The sequence below is a fragment of the Nothoprocta perdicaria genome, unplaced genomic scaffold (genome assembly GCF_003342845.1).
Source record: "Nothoprocta perdicaria isolate Ctin4 unplaced genomic scaffold, notPer1 scaffold_38, whole genome shotgun sequence".
Classification (NCBI taxonomy): Eukaryota; Metazoa; Chordata; class Aves; order Tinamiformes; family Tinamidae; genus Nothoprocta; species Nothoprocta perdicaria.
Window position 1 is genome coordinate 39,590 of NW_020455621.1, and position 13,851 is coordinate 53,440.

Below are 13,851 nucleotides of genomic sequence, written 5' to 3' on the forward strand. Positions count from 1 at the left end.
GGAAGGGAGGGTGAGCAACGAGCTGAGGGGCTGCGGCGGGCGGCGCCTGTGGGCCTGCTGCAGCGTCTGTGGTCGTCACTCAGGTTTTGGAAGRGGAAAGAGCTGCTGGAAAGCTCTGGCTTCCCGATTATGTGATGTTATAAACTCACCCCATACACGTGCACAGATACACCTGCAAACGGGATAAATCACCCAGCACTTTGCGCTTCTCCATCGTTGGAGAAGCAACATTGGTCCCTGCAAACCCTGTATCTACTTCAAATGACTGCAGGACGTGTTCTGGGCACTTTCTGCTGCTGATCCTCCCAGTCTCTTTCGTGCATACAGGTGGCATCAGAGCTAGAGGATGCTCCAATACAGTTTAATTCACTATTAATACCCAGTAGTGTAGCCCAAGGGTAACTTGAGTGGAACAAGCTGGTTTCCAGTAAGCATCGYTTCTTAGCCTTTTGGCTAAGATCAAGTRTAGCATCTATGATCGCTAATTCACCATACAGATTATGCAATTCCCATGAAAACAACTTCAGGAGTCATCATATCAGAAACGGTTGCAGGCCACTCTTCTGGAAGATATGGCCTTAAAAAATGGCAAACCTGGTGCTGTCAAAGCAGCAAGAAATTCCCAGAGAGCAGCACATTTTTTCCAATGGTATGAGGGTTACTTTGGCAAAACTGTAGCTTCTTAGGTGTCTAAGGAGGAAGAAATACASAAGATTTTTAGATTAAGATCCCATTTGATCTTTTCCTCTGATGCACACATGCTTCTTCCCTTTTCTGTCTACCCAGAAAATTTCTAATGTTTAGAAATTCAGTATTTTCAAGTCTACCAACCGCAAAAATGCCTGAAGCTTCTTACTAAAACTGGGCCTGTAGCATAACTATACACATTAAGTAGTATAGGAAACAAAGGGAGATACTTTAAACCAGTTGGCTAACTGGTATGATTTGGATATATGTTAGCCTCCTCTATGTGTTTGGTTACATGTAAAATATGTAATCTAGGAAAAAAAAAGGAAAACCAACATAGTCCAAATAGATGCATTTACTTAAATGTGTACCGTGGTACTTCATTTCATACAAACAAAAGCATTTATGAGTASAGAAATGGGCAGGATATATAAAAACAGTGAATAGGATGCTTGTAGTTGAAATCTCTTTCATACCATTACCCATTTTCTTTGCTTTTTCATGTGCTGTCATGACTTTATTTAGTAATCTTTCCCTTTCTTACTTGTGGCATGCAATCCAGATGATTTGTGTTTTTTTTCATTTATCAGGCTTGAAAAACTCCCAAGGAGGGTATCCCTTCTATATTACAATGTTAGTCTTCCCTTCAAGCTTATGTGGTGTAAATGAAGCTTTAAAAATCCACACAAATAATCAAAACTGAATAAAAAAGCAGATGCTTTGCTCTTCTGCATTACTGTTTGAATTCTTCCTTGTTTTTATCACAAAGAGGTGCCAACTATGAGGTGTCCTACTATGTCAAGTTAAACATCAGCATTTATGTTTGAACTGTTTTACTGCTAATTGTCTTAGTAGACAAAAAGCAGAAATGACTGAAAATTTAAGCCAGTGAGAGGTTGAACGAGGGAGCTCCTGCCTGGAAAATGATGCAAAAAAAAAAAAAAAAAAAAAAAAAAAAAAAAAAAAAAAAAAAAAAAAAAAAAAGGCAGAAAAGTGAATATGGAGTAAGGGGAAAGAAAAGGCATGATGGGGATTATAGAAAGGAATGCTCTTCGCTCTCACTGATGCTGAATATACCGGGAAGTTGGCTGCAGCTGCAGTAAGAGCCCCGTGCTGCTGCTGCTGCAGTTCACATTTGCAATGGCTATGGGACATGTGGGCCTGGCTCAGCTGTGGCCCAGTGTGGGAGGCTGCCTGCCAACTTCCACACACCTTACTGTTCATCTCCACCTGCAGCTGCAGCGGCAACGTGCTGTCCAGGCCTGGACACACGGCCAGGCTCCTGGAGCTCCTTTSGTTGGTGGCTGCGCTCTGGCTGATGTGGTGGAACGAGGCCAGCAAGGTCTTGAGCAAGAGGCCGTTTGCCTGGGGCARCTGCCCAGCCGCCCTACGTGAACACACACAAGCRCAAACACAACGCGCCCTGACTGCAGGAGGCCGTGGCCGCTGCTGCCGGCTGTGAGCAAGAAGTCCCAGGGAAACTCCCACAAATGGGGCGTCCTCCACAGACAGCAGGGCCCCCGATTTCTGTCACTGCTTTACACATGTCCAGCAGCTCAGCTGCCGCAAGAGGTTCAAGTGCAAGATCCGGAAGGGCAAGATCCTGACTAAAAGGCAGGTGCCTCAGCACATCGGCAGCGTGAGGAGAGGGRAGCTGGTCAGGAGACACGCTGGCAGGCCTTGCGAAGCCCATGGAAGCCTGGGGCTGGGCTGTGCAGCATGAGCACTGGCACGCTGACAGAAATGATGGGTCTTTGCAGGAGCTGCCCATGGCYAGAGAAGGCCCTAGGCGCTCCCAGTCTCTCCAGAGWGCTGGCACTGCCTGCAACACTTAGGCSTTCAGCTCTTCAGTCTGCTGCTCCTTGCTCGCCTTCTCCAKAGCCAGCATCCACCTCTCATACAGGGCCACCAACAGGAGTGTGGAGGGGATACTGCACAGGAAATCCTGCATGGCCAGAGTGTGGAGATGAGGCCTGGCACATCAGCCCTGCGCCCRGAGGGAGCATCGCTGGCACCTGGGCTGCCCAGGAGGCAGCTGGCTCCGAGCTCCCAGCTCTCCAAGGTAGCAGGACTACTGCACAAGTAGTGGGTTGTGTGAGTCCCTGCTCCATTGGCATGATCTTGTCCTGGGGAAGAGACAGACCTCATGCCTGTCAGCCTCCCTTCCACCCCAGCATCACAGCTGTCCTCCCTGAGGAGGCAGCTGGGGACAAGGAGGAGGAATGAGCTGCAAGGCAGAAGAGTTCACCTTTAGGACAGCAGCCGAGAGGTAGACTGGCCTGCTCCCCCRCTGCCCGCTGCCTCCTGCATTGAGGGCTTCCTTTAGCTCCTGTTGATCTTTCTCACTGGGAAAAATGCAGAAGATGTCCTTGGTGGCGAGTCCCTCCCTGTACAATGTGGCCAGAAGGTGCTGCCAGGAGAAGCAAACAGGAGGGTTCCTGGGGTGCAGAAAGGCTGATCATGATGGGGACTGAGCTTCAGGCCTTGCCGCACAGAAGTGCGTGTGGAGGCCAAGTCCCCGGTGGCCGGTCTGGAGTACCTGGACTGGCTGTAGCAGCTCCCCTCGTCCCTGCAAAGCCTGTCTAGAGGCCACCCAAAGACAGGGCTCCGGAGGACAGGCTCCAGCTCCTCTGGGCAGTTCCCGTTTGCCGAGCTGCGTCTTCAAGCAAACGGCCATGGGATCAACCTCCGCCTTTCAGCAGCCCAGCAAGAAGAAAGCAAGAGTCAGCTTCAAAAGCAGGAGCAGAGCTGTGTGAGTGCGGTGCTGAGCGCTGCCGCCTGCAGAGCAGAGCAGAGCAGGGCTCTGTGTCGACCGACGCCACAATCGAGCACTAAGGGAGAGGGCAGCTGCCCTGCTGCTCTTCCYAGCTCACTCACCAGGGCAACCCCTTGCATGCAACCTGTTTTCAAGAAAGGGCCCCAGGTCACAGAGCCGCCCCATGGCAGCAAGTCCTGCAATGGGGGCCACACCGAGCAAGCCCTGCAGGCCACAGCCTCCAGGTGCTTTGGGGGCTGCTGGGTGCTGAGAAGGCCCAGCCTCGCACAAGGTGCCTAAACGTGGCCCAGGGCAGCGCTGCCCTCACAGGCTGCCTCCAGTGTGGGCAGCAACTCCCAGGCTTCCTCATCAGGCAGCGGCTGCTGTCCCCAGCCCTTTGGCCTCTGCCACCTCCTCTCCTGAAACACATACACCTGATGGCAGCATCTGCAAGGGCTGGGCAGCAGGAGCACCTGCTCATCTCTGCCGAAATCAGCGCCTCCGTGGCCTGGGCACTCAACGACACTAAATGGGCAAGAGAGCAAAGGTTCAGCATGTATGTGGGGCTCTTCCCCAAAGGCCTGGACATTTGGGGTGCAGCAAGAAACCCATGGACACTTACGAGGCTGTAGACACCAATGACCTTGATGAGGAGCCGCCCAAATGAGGCTACAGTGACCATGAGATGTTGGCATTCATGATCCTGTGAGGAAGAAGCTAGACAGGAAGTAGGATTGCAACCCAGGACTTCAAGAGAGAGCTAACTTCAACCTTTTCAGGGACCTCCTTGGGGGAATCCTCTGGGCCAGGGCCCTAGAAGGAAAGGAGGTCCAGGAGAGTTGGCTAATACTCAAGCACCAATTCCTCCAAGCTCAGGATCRGTGCATTCCTACAAGAAAGAAGCCAAGCAAAGGGGGCAGGAGACCTGCATGGATGGGCAAGGAGCTGTTGGGTGAACTTTATGAGAGAAAGAGCACATACATCATGTGGAAGAAGGGCCAAGCCACATGGGAAGAATATAGGGACATTGTCAAGGAATGCAGGGATGCACCGAGGAAGATCAAGGCCAGCTGGAAATTAAAGTTCGCAAGAGATGTCAGGGACAGCAGGAAGGACTTCTACAAATACATTTGCAGCAAGAGGAAGACTAGCGAAAATGTTGGTCTGCAGCTGAACAGGGTGGATGCCTTGATGACGGAGGATGCAGAGAAGGAAGAGTTACTAAATGCCTTCTTGGCTTCAGTCCTTACTGCTAAGACTAGTCCCCATGTACTATAGAGCCTGGACACAAGAGAGAGAACCGGGAGAAAGGAAGACTTTCCACTGGTGAAGGAGGATTTGGATTATTATTAGGGATTATTTAGGCAAACTGAACACATATAAATCTATGGGCCCGGATGGGATGCACCCAAGAGTGTGAGGGAACTGGCCAGGGTCATTGCTCAGCTGCTCTCCATCATCTTTGAGGGGCCACGGAGAGCAGGGGAGGTGCCGGAGGGCTGGAAGAAATCAACGTCACTCCAGTCTTCAAAAAGGGCAAGAGGGAGGAGCCGGGCAACTACAGGCCAGTCAGGCTCACCTCTGTCCCTGGAAAGGTGATGGAGCAGCTAAACCTAGAAAGCATCTCTAGGCATGTGAAAGAAACGAAGGTGATAAGAGTAGTCAGCACAGATTCACCAAGGGAAAGTTGTATTTGACCAACCCGATAACCTTCTATGATGGGATAACTGGCTGGATGGATGAAAACTGTGGATGTTGTCAATCTTGACTTCAGCAAGACTTTTGRCACTGTCCTCCATAAGCTTCTTATGGGGAAGCCCAGGAAGTGTGGGTTAGATGAGCGGACAGTGAGGTGGATTGAGAACACGCCAGATGGGAGAGCTCAGAGGGCTGTAATAAACAGCACCAAGACTAGTTGAAGGCCTGTGGCAAGTGCTGTCCCTCAAGGGTCAGTACTGGGCCCAGCGCTCTTCAACTTGTTCATCAATAACGTGGATGGGCATAGAGGCAACAGAGTGCACCCTGAGCAAGTTTGAGGGTGATACCAAACTGGGTTGAGTGGCTGACATCCCAGAGAACTGTGCTGCCATTCAGAGGGACCTRGACAGGTTGGGAATGGGGCAGAAAGGAACCTCATTAGGTTCAATAAGAACAAGTGCAGGGTCCTGCACCTGGGGTGGTGTAACATCTGACAACAGTACAGATTAGGGGCTGATCTCCTGAAAAGCAGTTCTGTGGAGAGGGACCTGGGAGTCCTGGTTTAGTCAGAGGCACCGAGGCCTTTGGGCCGGTCACAGACATGGCCTCCTCTCAGTAAAGAGCAGGAGCTGGTGTGAGTGCAAGTGCTCGGCATGGCTTCCTCTACAGCACTGCTGGGTGCCTCCCCAGAGCTGGCCCTCGGAGGGCAGCAAGGGAAAAGCAGCTGCTCCCATCCCGCCCTTCCTGACTGCTAAAATATTCCTCTTTCTTGTCTTCTCTCCTTTTCCTGTAGCTACAGGCTACAGGATTCCTTCCCTAGCTAACAGAGGCATTCCTTCCCTAGCTAACAGAGGCAATGCAAGAGGAGATGTTGCTGCGAGGACGATGCTCATCTGCAACAGGCGCACATGAAAGCAGCTCCCCAGCTCTTGTTGGTCAATCTCAGTAAAAGTTATGTTTATCTCCTTGTCTTCCTGTTTTGTTGTTTCCCCTCCTCCAGTACCTCTTGTGCCTTCTGCTGTGCAGCCTGCTGCGCTCCTTAGAATCACAGAATCAGTACGTTTGGAAAAGACCTTTGAAATCATTGAGTCTAACTGTAAGCCCCTCAACACTCTACCTGTTAAGCCATGTCTCTAAGCATCTCATCTAGACCTTTCTTGAACACTGCCAGGGATGGTAACTCTACGACTTCCTTGGGCAGCCTATTCCAATGCTTGACTRCTCTTTCTGTGTAGAAATTCTTCCTGATATTTAACCTGAACCTCCCCTGTTTCAATTTAAGGCCATTTGCTCTTGTCCTATTGGTAGTTTTTTGGGCGAAGAGATCTGTTTAGACTATATACTTCCTAAAGGTGGAATTCCTAATTTCCAGCAAGGCTTTTAACACCCTCTCCCATAATATCCACATAGGAAAGCTCTGGAAGGGTGGACTGGACGTGTGAACAGTGAGGTGGATTGAGAACGTGCTGGATGGCAGAGCTCAGAGAGTGGTTATAAATGGGGCCGAGGCCTGCTGGTGGCCTGTGGCCAGTGGTGTCTCTCAGGGGTCAGTACTGGGCCCAGTGCTGTTCAACTTGTTCATCAGTGACCTGGAYGAGGGCACGGAGTGCACCCTGAGSAAGTTTGAGGGTGATACCAAGCTGAGTGGMGTGGCYGAAACTCCAGAAGGCTGTGCTGCCATCCAGAGGGACCTGGACAGGCTGGAGAGTTGGGCAGAGAGGAACCTCATGAGGTTCAATAAGGAMAAATGTAGGGTCCTGCACCTGGGCAGGAATAACCCCAGGCATCAGGACAGATTAGGCGTTGACCTGCTGGAAAGCAGCTCCACAGAGAGGGACCTGGGAGTCCTGGTTGACACCAAGTTAACCATAAGGCAGCAGTGCCTCGTGGCCAAGAAGGCCAATGGGATCCTGACTGCATCAGGAGGAGTGTTGCCARCAGGTCAAGGGAGGTGATTCTGCCCCTCTACTCAGCTCTGGTGAGGCCGCACCTGGAGTATTGAGGGTAGTTCTGAGCTCCCCAGTACAAAAGGGATGTGGAGCTTCTAGAGAGGGTCCAGCAGAGAGCAGCCAAAATGATTAAGGGACTGGTACATCTATCTCTCTTATGAGGAAAGACTAAGTGGGCTGGACCTGTTTAGGCTGGAGAAGAGAAGGCTGTGAGGGGATCTGATCAATATGTATAAATACCTGAAGGGAGAATGTAGGGAGGAAGGGGCCAACTCTTCTCAGTGGTGTCCAGTGATAGGACAAGGGGCAGTGGGTATTAGTTGAAACCCAGGCGGCTCCATCTCCATCTGAGGAAGAACTTCTTTCCGGTGAGGGTGACTGGACGCTGGCACAGGCTGCCCAGGGAGGTTGCGGAGTCTCCTTCTCTGGAGATCTTCCAAACCCGTCTGAATCCCACCCTGTGTTCCATGCTGTAGGTGTCCTCTAGAGGATATCTAGAGGTCCCTTTCAACCTTAACCATTCTGTAATTCTGTGATTCTGTAAAGCCCAAAGCACTGGCTGTCTCCTGGTGGCAGTAGTGCCTGATGGAAATGACAGGTAAGAAAAGCAGTAATGAAAGAAAGAAAAAGAAAAGAAAAAAGAAAAAAGAAAAAGGAAGGAAAAAAAAAGAAAGAAACTGGTGTTGTGCCAAGTCACAGAAACTGAAATGAAATTGAGCCTAAGTCTTGTAGCTGAGCCTTTTACGGGATGAGAGAAAAGAGATAAAGAAAAGGGGCCTCATGGAGATAAATGTTGCAAGAMCTATATTTTTGCAACCTTTCATGCCTCTGCACTTCCCACATGCATGCTGACTTGTAATCTATGAAGAGCTAGTGAGATCCAGCTCTACATCAAAACTTGTCAACTAGACCATCTTTAGAGGACTGTTTAAAAAAACACTGGAGTCTTCATGACCTCTGCAGAACAGAAGATGGTGCTGTTGTCATTGGCATTTGCCTTCCTTTTGCTGTTTCTATTCAGAAGAAGGACAAGTTGTAGGGGAAAAAAAGAAGAGAAAGGAAAGATACAGGAAGGAAGATAACTGCCATTTATATTTAACATAAGAAATTAATAAACTCAAGAGTTTCAGAAAACAAGATGCAGATGCAGTGTTTGATAGCTCTGATCTGCAGTTTTCAAGAAGTGTTAGCAGAGAGGGAGGTGTGAAATCAATTAGGAGAAATAGAGAGGCAGCACAGACCTTATTTTTGGATGCCGTCTTACCCTTTTCTCTAGATACTCTCAGTTAGGTTTAGGAAGGTGCCAAATACTGTCAGTTCCCCACTAACTTCAAGACGAGCTATTACTAATCATTAACACCTGCAAAGATCAGGCGCAGTGTGTCTCAAACTAGACATCTGAAAACAGAGACAACAAAAAATCACATGGAACTTTCCAAAAAATTGCCTAAAATAATTGGAGACAGGGAAGGGGGAAGGACCAGAATTAGGCAACTAATGAGCAGAAGTGACTACATAACTCTTGGTTAAACCATGGCCTGTTCATGCTTACAGCATTATTAGGACCACAATGCATGGCTTCCTTCCTTTATTCACTCTAGCAAGAAATGGTACATGAAGGAAGAGCAGTCAGGAGATAGCTAATAAAATAGACAATGCAAAATAAGAACTGCAGAGGAAAGAAACAGTGAGATAGATCATAACGATACTRTTGGACTGGGACGTTACCTGCATCCAGGCAAGAAATTCAACACCCTCCTGTGCATGCACCCTTGAGGATGTTCAGTTTGAAAATGAAGCCAGAGCTCTACAATTCTGACACTTTCAACATCCTCTGTTCTTAAGGAGAATTTAAAGGCAGTGAATGGAAAGCATTTATGTTCAATTAAACATTTATAGTGAATAGGAAGTTGCAAATCTGTACTATGTGGTTTTAGCACATAAGCTATAAAGAAGAAGCTAAGCTGATAAATCTTGAGTTAGAATGAGTGCAACAGAATGATCTGGAAAGGATGAATTAGAAGAAAGAATTAGAAATAATCCTTTACCATCTGTCCTTATTTTGCTAACCTACCTGACAGGATGCTCCTAAACTCTGCAGTCTTTTTTATCTGCTTCATATAGGAGAAGAGCAGTTGCCATACTGACTGGAAATTAAATGCTTCCCATTAACAGCCTGCTTTCCCACTGGTTGGCCTTACTTTCCATTAGTTTTATTTAAAAACAAACACATTTCCATTCAGCCATGGGCTACATGAATCATTTTGACCCCTCCCCTTCACCAGGACTCTGAGCCAGGTGGTAAAGCTTAGATTTTACTGGGGTCTTTAAAATGTGTAAAAGCCATATTCTCCAGCTCTCAGTCTGAAAAGCTTATTTAGGTCTGGAAGAAATGCAGCAGCTGAGAAAACGTCCGTGTTGTATCATATAATTTCTCCATTAGAACAGCCTTTGTCTATAGGTCTTTATCCAGTAAATCATGTAAACAGGAGCTTAACTCTAAGCACATGCCTAAGTATTTTGCTGCCTCTGGATTTTAGTGTACAGAGGATTCTACTGGTAATGAACCACATAAGAGGATCTACTGTAGYGGGGAAAATACTCTATACCTTCTGCATTAAAATTTACCAGCTGCAACCCCAGAAGTCTTTATTTYTTTTTAAAGCTTCATGATAATACTGGGAGTGCAGCTTTACTACAGAGAGGCTGATAAAAGGAACCTAAAAATATATATATATATAAAAAGAAACCCCAACAACATTTCTTCAAGAGAAATTCAGTTCTCACTTATTTCAGGGGGAACAGATGAAATTTCCACTTTAACTTGGAAGAAAGGAAAGAGAAGGAAGGAAAGGAAGGAAGGAAGGAAGGAAGGAAGGAAGGAAGGAAGGAAGGAAGGAAGGAAGGAAGGAAGGAAGGAAGGCAGGCTTGACTTTATTTCCTAGATATTTTTCTTTGCAAATGTGAAGGTTTGCAATTTTCTGTCCTTTGAAAGGATGACAGAACATAAATAACTTTGTAATTCTTTGGCTTAATAGCATGATTGAATTGCTTTTCAGTGGTGAACTAGTCTTTGGTATTTGTTCTGGGAGCATGAAGGTACCCCACTTTATACSGAAAAACTATTTTTGATTTTTAGATGAATGGAGAAATTGGCATGGCACTGGTTAACAGCAAGATGATTTCTTTARTCTGAAGTTTAGAAATGAAGGCCAAAGTCTATTTCTACCCTCCAACAGTCATTTATGTCAAAATAAAGCAAGGAAAAAACATGTTTAATATACTCCCTGTTATGGCCCATAGTATTTTAAGTTTACCTAGCACTAGTTTCACTAGTGCTGCATGCTATAGAGTAATAGTCGTTTGTGTCAACATATAACTTTTGCATTTTGTCATGTACATTTGACTTGAGAAAATACAACTTTATTTTGGATTTTCCATACTAAAAGCCACAAAATGGCTTATGGGTTTATCTGAGAATGGCAGCTTTGAAAGCAATAGGCAGGCAGCTCACGTGTTTTGAAAACAGCCCATAATGCTGCTCTTTTCCTTTAATGGGGATAGCTAATCCTCCCTGTTTGGGATGGGGAGAGCTAATCCTCCCTGTTTTCTCATACTCCTAGTGATTTTCTCAAGATGGAATCTTGCCAAATATGCTGCAAAACTCTTGTCTCATTCCAGTATCATTCAGGGTTTTCTTAACTGATTGCAGGATATCTTCAAAGTCAGAGGAGGGCTCTTGTTTGATGCTATAATAAGCTTTCTAGGAAGTTACGATGTCTTTGCTTTTTGTAATTTATTTGAAAGATAATAGGATCAAAGGACAAACCTCAGAWCAACTCATTTTAGAAACATGTCACTTTAACACATCATTTTTACTATAAAGATTATTTGTAATTTTTTAAGTTTTTTTTTAAACTTGACCTTGTATGTCCACCATGGGTCTTTTTCCTGCCCTTGCAGAGGAATAGGAAGCAACAGGTATATATTACATTGTCACAGCATTTCTCCTTTGCTTCAGCCTTTAAAATCTCCATCTTGTAAAAATGCTAATAGTTTTTTACACATCTATGAGATCCTCCATTTGAGTCCATTTGAAGTACACAATAGTGTTGAATTTGACAATGATATATAAAGCTTCAAAACACCCTGCTGAGGTGGGTATTATTACACTATACACCTAGGGAAATTTGCTACAATAATCACACAACTTGAAGACCAAAATAACTAGTCATCCATAGAAACACTTTGGTGGGACCCACTATTCAGAAGCCGAATCATTTTCTGAAAGTGTGGCCCTCCCAGGAGCTGTCCAGAAATGGAGGCATCCAAAATAACTATGAATTTCTGTGACTCTTTACCTTAAGATGTTTTCTCCCACCCCACCACTACATCTAATGAGTACTGCTTTTTATTCAGTATATCAAAATTCTTGAAACTTCCCAGATACAGCATGACATTAGATTGTAAAAAAATAAATAAATCAGAAGGATACTTGGGATATATTTTTCTTCTCAGAAGCATTTAATCTTAGCCTAGTGCCATCCTAGTTTTCACCAAAATTAATGTATAAATACATGCTGAGCAAAGATGTATCTTTGCAGTCTTTTTTTAATATGTAATATATCATCACAGTGCAGTTATATTTGGAGGCCCATTCTAGAGATCTCTGACCTTTCAGACCCTTTGGGGTGACAACACCCTCTTGATCTCTGACAATTCTCTATCATCTAGAATATTAAAAAAACAAACAAACAAACAAACAAAAACCACACAGGATTTACAGATCCTGGTGCAGATTATTCTTCAAAAAGCATGTTGAAAACCAAAGCCATAGAGAAATCTCCCAACTTTTAGTTAGCTCTGCAAGTAAGTTGTAAGATGAGCTAGAGTATCAATGTCATTACCAGGTCATTATGTCATTACCAAATTGCACCTTCCTGCTTTAGCTTTCTGATAAGATGCCCTTACACGACCAGTTAGAGAAATAGAGAGATAAGAAAGAATAAATTAGACGTGAGACACAATTTGTTTTTATTAGTACAATATGCTTTTACTTTAGAAAGAGAAATAACCATAAGTGTCATTTTTACACTCATAACAACAGATGAAATGTTTTCTTTCTCTTAAAAAATACTCATACCTGTCAATAATTTTGGTAAAAGACGTAATTTCATTAAGGATTAGCAATATATTTATTAATTCTGCCATTCATTCAAGTCATCCTAAGTATCCTTAAGAAATGAGGGGAAGGGAGAAAATTGAAAAACAATGTTCTTTAAAAAAAAGAAACTGTGAATTTTGATTATTGAAATAACAAAGGAAAAACAGCAGATGGCAGAAGRAGACTACAATGTTGAGAAGAGTGCTTGGTATTTTGTTTCAGTTGCAGCCCTTAACCCTTAAAACAAATTATTGGCTCAGTATTCATAATTCACTGTAAACATTTTAAGCAAATATATGATCAGAATTGTTTAGACTATACATTCTGTACTTAAAAATTAGGTGAAATGGTGTATGCAAATGATGTTGCAAATACTTTAAGTGTGGAACTTAAACTTCATTTTAAAGCTAATTGACATCATAATAGCAAGAAATAGTAAGAAAAAATAATAAGAATAGTAAGAAATCTCTTTGATAAAAATGATGGTGATTGCTTGTATTTTGTATCTGATGGCTGTTGGAGAAGGATTATGTTTTGTCTTCTTCCTTCTTCTGTTGATTTGCATTTGGCTTTATGGTTCAGGTGAGTGGCTGAAGATCATACCTATACAACCCAAAGATATAACAAGAAGGAAAGACATTACACTTTCCAGCTCATATTTCCATGCTGAGTGGTAAGACCCTGCAGAGCTACCCTATCTCCAGCAGCTTTCTGTTGTGAGTAGTAAAGACCTAAAATCCAGGAATGTGCCTATTGTAGTCCTAAGAAATCTGCATTTAAGGGTGACTGACATTTTGTTTTATCTGGTTCATTCTTTAAATATAATTTCCAATTTCCATTTCTTGTTTACATCATGTAAAGACRGGCATTAAACATCTGAGAGACAACTCAGATCAGAGGCGCCTAGTTTTTTCTGTGTAAAAGATGAGCTTCTATAAAAATAYCAGTGCAGAACGCTACTTTAATTTTGATAGCACTTTCAGCAATCAGAACAGACTTCAGAAATACCAAGACAGAAATGTAGTCAGGTGACCCCCTCTTTGCTGTGCTCTGGGAAAGCTCTTGATGATGAGTTTTGTCTGAGGTGTCCATACATCTCACCTATTCCTCCCCATAGGGTCAGCCTCAAGGTTGGCCAGCTAGCAGGCACCTCGAGCACTCCATGGCCTTAGCAGAAGGCCCATAAAAACACACAGCTTTCAAACAACTGAGATTATTTTACTGTAAGTAAAACAGATGGGAGTGTAGGCCCTTTTTTGGTTGGTGGACCTCCTTGCATCCCTCCACGGGAGGCGAGCACCTCTTGCTGTGTGGCCATAAGTGGCTCGTGGTGGTTGCTCCCTTTCACAGACTGGTGGAAACAGCCGGAGGGCTCCCGCTGCTCCATCCTGGAAAGCTTAGCATTGCGACACTGTCTTCTACAGCCTTCCAAAACAAATATATAGCCATACCCATATATATATATATATCCATAAAAGGATATATTTATAAGGTGCTCTTCTAAGGGCTCCCAAAACATGCTACTGACACGTCCAACATTCCTTCTGCCAGCTGCAGCTGGCAGGGGAAACTGGAGCGACCCCAGCGCAGCCTGAGGC

General features: G+C 45.0%; 1 protein-coding gene across 1 annotated transcript in view; it reads right to left on the reverse strand.

The window, feature by feature from the left end:
* Positions 1 to 5,445, reverse strand: part of TARBP1 (TAR (HIV-1) RNA binding protein 1) — a 41,651-nt gene extending 36,206 nt beyond the window's left edge. The window contains exons 1-2 of the mRNA XM_026044701.1: positions 5,399 to 5,445; positions 1,900 to 2,074 (exon numbers count right to left, since the gene is read on the reverse strand). Coding sequence (XP_025900486.1) covers positions 1,900 to 2,074; positions 5,399 to 5,445 — 222 coding nt within the window. The remainder of the gene's footprint in view (positions 1 to 1,899; positions 2,075 to 5,398) is intronic.
* Positions 5,446 to 13,851: the final 8,406 nt, after the last annotated feature.